The 6,268-nt window shown below is 43.7% G+C and overlaps 1 protein-coding gene across 1 annotated transcript; it reads right to left on the reverse strand.

Moving 5' to 3' along the window:
- Positions 1–4,633: 4,633 nt before the first annotated feature.
- On the reverse strand, positions 4,634–5,848 carry LOC118478543 (muscarinic acetylcholine receptor M3-like). Its single transcript, XM_035972335.1, has one exon. The coding sequence runs from the start codon at positions 5,616–5,618 to the stop codon at positions 4,791–4,793; it is 828 nt and encodes a 275-aa protein (XP_035828228.1). The 5' UTR covers positions 5,619–5,848; the 3' UTR covers positions 4,634–4,790.
- Between the last annotated feature and the right edge of the window lie 420 nt (positions 5,849–6,268).

The raw sequence follows: 6,268 nt of genomic DNA on the forward strand, positions 1-6,268 counted from the left end.
TCTCTCTCTCTCCCTCTCTCTCTCTTTCGACTGCTTAGACTTAGACTTCATCATACACCAGTTTTAAAAATGACGTATGCCAGAGTATTACTCTGAAAGTTCAATACTATAATATGTGTATAATATCTATATTATACATAGCGATACTATACACATATTGGGTCACTGAGTAAAAAAAATCAGACGTGACCCTCTTTACTTTCAAAACGAGAAAACATTTCGTCGCTACCTCAGAATTATATTATTTTTCTAAATTTCTGGCGCTTTTAACTGTTTTTGAATTACTAAAACTATGTGTTTAGAAAGCTTGGCATTATGTGAAACTCAAAAAAATCGCAGAAGTCAAATTTCTCAAAACTGGGCACTGAGCCGACAGAACTTGATAATTCTGAAGTAGCGATGAGTTTACGAGGGTATCATAATATAATAACCAAAAAAAACCAAAACGACAAGAACAAAAACAAAAACAAAAACAACAACGCCCACAACGAGAATAATCACAAAAATAACACAACCTATCTGATTGGGTATATATAATTCACATATGAAGACATCCATATTATGAATAGCATGCCAGTTTGAATGGGTATTACCAGAATACAGAAGTAGACGATAATTTTGTCACAATGACACATACACATCCGAGAGAAACAAACAGTGAACATAAATGATTATTTAATGACTTCATATAGCTTTGTAAAGGTAATTCAAATCTTGGACGATCATAATATCTTACAGTTCATGGCAATTTTTATGTTTATCGTCATTAAAAACATAGACTATATTTCTTTAACATAAACAAACAAACGAAACAAAACAACACACACACACACACACACACACACACACACACACAAGTCACCACGTCTACAAAAACATCAGAATTAATAGTATCTCTAGACATTGTTTTAGAAAACACTTCAAAACATTTTTAAAATTCTAAAAGACGTGTTTTCCGTTTAAAGCAAAATCTGTCCAAAATAAAGGACCAGCAGTGGAATTCAATAGATGTCCTTTCTCAGTTTTCAAAAAGCTTCCTTAGTGTTGTCTCTCACACAGTTTCGACATCAGTCAGGAAGGCCCAAAACAGGAAAGAATATCTTCAAATGTCTATACTATCATCATCCGGTGCCTTGCCGACCGGCGTGGGCGATCATGGACCACTTCACTCTGTCCTGCGTTGCAGCAATGATGTCTCGATTACATTCAAGCAATTTCTGAGTGACAAATTTGTTGCTCTTTCATATGAATGAAATTATTCTTCTCCCTTTTTCTCTCCATCTTTCTCTCTATGACTCTCTCTCTCTTTCTCTCACCTTATTATTTCTTTGTCCCGATCGCACGCTTTCTCTGTTTGTCTCTCTATCTTTCTTTCTCTCTTTCTTTTACACTCTCTTTTTTAATCTTTGTCTAGGTTCCTTTTCGCTCTCCCCCCCTATATCTATCTATCTATCTATCTATCTATCTATCTATCTATCTATCTATCTATCTATCTATCTATCTATCTATCTATCTATCTATCTATTTCTATCATTCTCTGCATCTCTGTCCATCTCTCTATCTCTCAGTAAAATTCTAACAACAATTCGAAAAAATGTTCTCTCAAAACAAAACAAAACAAAACAAAACAAAACTACAAACAAATAAACAAAACGGAAGCAAAGCAAAACCTTTGTCATTATCTGACAGTCTTTTTCTCTGTCCCTGTTCAGTGCAACAAGATTTTCACTACACCGATGGAGATTTTGACAACATAATATAACTCAGAACACAAGCTGTTATTGTTGACTGGTCATGATGCACTTGAAAGACTGTTTTGCTATTGGCCTGTAAAAGTGAACATCTATTTCGTCAATCAAACAAAAGATTACACTAATTTCGAAACAAAAAGTGAATGAGAGGAGAACACTTTTTAAAAAGATTGTCAAACGTTCTCACAACGTTCTCGCGTTTTCATATTCAAGTTCAAAGTGACATAATATTATTTTTTTCTAAAGACGGATATTATTTCCAGGGGATGAAATTGTGAAATGTGTCCATGTCATTGTAATCCTGAATTCGTACAAGGAATAGCTGCAGCAATAGTGGTCTGTCTGCCTTCCTTGTTAACAAAGAGGATAATTCCAGAATCATCCTGCACTACTGGTCTCTTCAAAGTTTCACAGTTCGTATCAGTGCTTCTATTTACTGAATACTGTCACCTCGTACACAAGGCCTGCTTGAACGACGTTTGATAATTAACCGTATCACCTTGACGACCTCCTCGTATTTTCGACGTCAGCCAGTGTCTGTAAAGTTATAGTAACCGCGACCAAGAACGATAACGATATCACACCATGTCACACCTTGTCACACCTTGTCACACCTTGTCACACCTTGTCCTCAGTGTTGGGGTCACTACAGTCGAACATGTCCATCTCTGCTCTCTCACCCCCTCCCCCCCTCCCATCTCTTCAGGTTCCATCCCAGAAGAGTCTGTCTGCTTACAGTCTCCATCATAATCTGGTTGGAGATCCGTCGGACTAGTCCGCACAAGAACGATATGCTATGCATTAAAACCTCACATCAGTTAAGCAAATCAACAATATAATATTATTCAGGTGAAGTGACAGGACAGTCCCTTTAAAATCTCCGGTATACCTTTTATACTAGGCAACGTCAAGTTTGTGTCCCCACCAACGTCCAATACGAGCAGGTGATTTGCGGACGATCTTCTCTGATTTTACGCCTTCATTTCGAACAAACAATGACAACTATCATACTTATCTACCTTTTTCTTTGTACTTTACTCCCTTGTTAAGCCTCTTATCCTCGGCACTCGTAATAACCAATCCTTTTGCAAGTGGCGTAAAACTCATACGGAAATTTAAACCACGTACTTTGGTTTCATTATGATCACTTTTTCCGATGAAATGATGTCGACCCTATAACAGCTCTCATAAAGTGGAAAACAGATGCGTAAGCTCAGAAATGTTGTTCTGAATGAGCATGGGACGCTTTCCACACTATTCTCAAGTGAGGGTTTTCCCGTCTGAGTATACGAATATAACTCCATGCAGCTCTTTCTTCCATTCTGCCTTTGACAGTGTAGTGGCAGCCACTTCGGAAATTGTCATGGCAACCACCTGTACAGCCAGTTTGTCCGGCAGTTGAGGTCTTTGAGTCATCATCGACGGATCACACATTGTTATCTTAGATGGCACGTTGTACGCGCTCTTCTAAGTGTCCTTGGGGCAGAGCTACCACATGATGGCCAAAGATTCTATCATGGTACATGTTTTTCTTTCACGAAGATTGGCGTTGATGGTCTGCAGGTTAGGCTGTTGGGCTGGCAACCAAATGGTCGTGGCTTCGAGCTCTATCAGGAGGCCCGACGTCGTGTCCTCGGGGAAAAAAGGCACTTTACACGAATTTCCCTTACCTCACGAGGGTGGGAATTGGTGCCTATCTATAGATAGCGAAATAAAGAGTCACGTTTGTTATATGTTTAGGCGTTAAGCAGCTGCTTGTACAGCATGCTTTCTGGGAAGCTGATAATATTTCTAAGGATATTAAGGTTCTTTGAGGGAAAGGCAATGCTGCAGATTGTAAAGCGCATAGAGCTTGCTGTTGAGCGAGGATATGTGCTATACAAATGAAGTGTATTGCTATAATTAGTATTTCCGTATCGACAAAAGTTTGGTTATTATTGCCTGCCAGGGCCCACAAAAGTTTAGTGGAATACAGAACCCACACTGAAAGGTGAAGCTAGTTGATAGAATAGACATTCGAAAACAGGAATCGAACTCGCGTCTTTGAGTTCCGCAGCAAGAATTCCAGCCATAGCACGCACCACTAAACCCAGTTCACACGACCTTTTATAGAGCTACGATCCTTGGTACCTTTTCATCTTTTCATACCTCGACCTACGCCAACTTTGGAGAGCACTGACATGTCTCAACAGAGTCAATAATGCGTTGTTAGTCTTTGAGTGACAATATTGTACACATAAGCAGAGTTATTGAACTACGTAATACGAATTCACTGTTTAGAGCAAGGACGATTTTCACGTAGTATGTTTCTCTCACCAGGTGGCGCTGTCAGACATCAAGAACAACTAGCTGTCCTGTAATACAACGCCTACCTCGCTAACGAGTCTCATTCAAGGTTGATTGCTTCCAAAAATATCACATCACGGTCATAATCAATTGCTTCAATATTCACAAGCAGCATGTCTTTCAGAACCAGCGCATGGTAACTTTAGTATAATATTTGCTCACACTTCATGAAAACGTCTGGCTATCGCTGTAGCTGAAGAAAGGTCTTTTCCCGTAAGTTCGCTGTGAGATATAAAAAAAAAAATCATCCCAAACCATTTACCTCGGGTATAGAGCAGGAGGGTTGAGGTTAATGACAGCCCAGGCACATATTCTCACGAGGAATTAGAGTGATAGGCATTGTCTTCCTCCTCCTCCTCCCCCTCCTTCTCCTCCTCCTCGTCCTCGTCCTCCTCCTCCTCGTCCTCCTCCTCGTCCTCCTCTCCTCGTCCTCGCCCTCCTCCTTTTCTTCTTCCGTTTCTTCTTCCTCCTTCTCCTCCTCCTCCTCCTTCTCCTCCTCCTTCTCCTCCTCCTCCTCCTCCTCCTCCTCCTCCTCCTACTCCTCCTCCTCCTCCTCCCCAAAGCAATGTCCCCACTGAGCCAATCGCACAAGATCCAGGTCAGTCCCCCATTTCCGGGAACCCCATACCCCGGGATGATGTATTGTCAATGTATTTAAACCAACACAGAAATTAATGACGTGGTTGTGTTCGTTCATCGTGAGCAAAGTTTGATGATCCTTTTGACGTCTTCCCGAAACGTTTGGTTCATGAAGGCGTAGATGAACGGATTGGCGACGTTGTAGACGAAGTATCCGTAGAAGACAACCATGTTGAACGGAATGAGGCTGTTGGCCATTAGAAGAGCAGGAAGGAAGGCAATGATGAACACAAGCGTGACGATAAAGAGCATGAACGCCGTCTTGATGTTAGCGATCAGGTTTCTGTCACGTACTGTGCTAGGGCGCTTGCGTTTGATGCTGTTGGTTTGAGCGTCGATTTGTAGGTGTTTTCCCGCTGTGTGTTTCTTGAAGACTTTGGTCTTCGATTCCGCCGGCTGGGTGTTACAGACAGGGACATCGATGAAGGTAGGCTTGACGGGCAAAGTGGAGGGGGGTGGGGAGCTGCTGGAATTTCTTGCCGAGCTGTTTAGCTTTGTGTTGTTGGCGTTGTCTGTCATCGTGGAGGGGGCTTCGGGGCTGAGCAAGGGTCGCTCTTCCGGCGGTGTGTCCTCGTTGTTGAGATGACCGTTCACGTCATCGCCGTTTTCGTTTTCGTTTTCGTCGTCAATCTTTCTCTCTTTCCCCGAAGCAATACCATCGCATCCGTCATCGTCGTCGTCGTCGTCGTCGTCGTCCATGTTTTCCTTCACAGCGTGCTCCTCTACGGCGAAATTGTTGTTGCAGCTGCTCTCCTGAATACCTTTGACCTCATTCACGTCAGGCTCATCCTGCGAGTTCGAAGGCGTCATCACGTGACCTTCGTTGCCAAGGAAGCTGGTCATGGTATCCCGGCTGAGCTCACCCTCTCCGTGAGCGAACATATTTTTCTTCACCTTCTCGTCCCCTTTCCCCAACGGCTGGTCCCCGTAAACAGCTCGCCCTCCGCTGTCCTGCTTGTTGTCCGGAAGCAAAGTGCTCGTCTCGTCTTCGGGGAGACTACTCCCAGCATTCTCAGCGCCACCGCTACTCGTGACGTCATTCAGCGTCCCTGCCGACGAGGACGTGGTGGTGGTGGTGGTGGTGGCAGCAGCCGTGGTGGTGGTGGTGGCGGTGGTGGTGATTATGGTGGTAGTTGTGGTTTTGTTTTTGGTTTGTTTTATCTGTCTTTGTTAACCTGAGTTGGTGGCGGTGGTGGTGTTAGTGCTGCTGGTAGTGGTGGCGGTGGCAGCAGCCGTGGTGGTGGTGGTGGCGGTGGTGGGGGCTGATGACTTACTGCTCGCGCTAACCGCGTCGTTTCTCGCCGTCAGCTCGATCTTCCGCGAGGAGGAGCAGCTGTTGCTGTCCGGGTGGGTTTGGTTGTTCATGACTTTCGCGGTGCTGGTCTCGGCTCCGTTGATGACGGTCATTTGGGTCTCCTCTGCCCCGTTGGTCCCCCGAAGCTTGGTGTCGGAGCTCGGGTACAGGTTGTTTTTCTTCCTCCTGGCTTTGTTGGCACGGCGCGTAAAGATGGATTTGTAGATCAGGATGTAGA

Source organism: Aplysia californica, unplaced genomic scaffold (genome assembly GCF_000002075.1).
Source record: "Aplysia californica isolate F4 #8 unplaced genomic scaffold, AplCal3.0 scaffold00655, whole genome shotgun sequence".
NCBI lineage: Eukaryota > Metazoa > Mollusca > Gastropoda > Aplysiida > Aplysiidae > Aplysia > Aplysia californica.

Excerpts from the sequence above, each read along its gene's own strand:
- LOC118478543 (XM_035972335.1), bottom strand. The coding sequence starts at position 5,618 with ATGTTCGCTCACGGAGAGGGTGAGCTCAGCCGGGATACCATGACCAGC.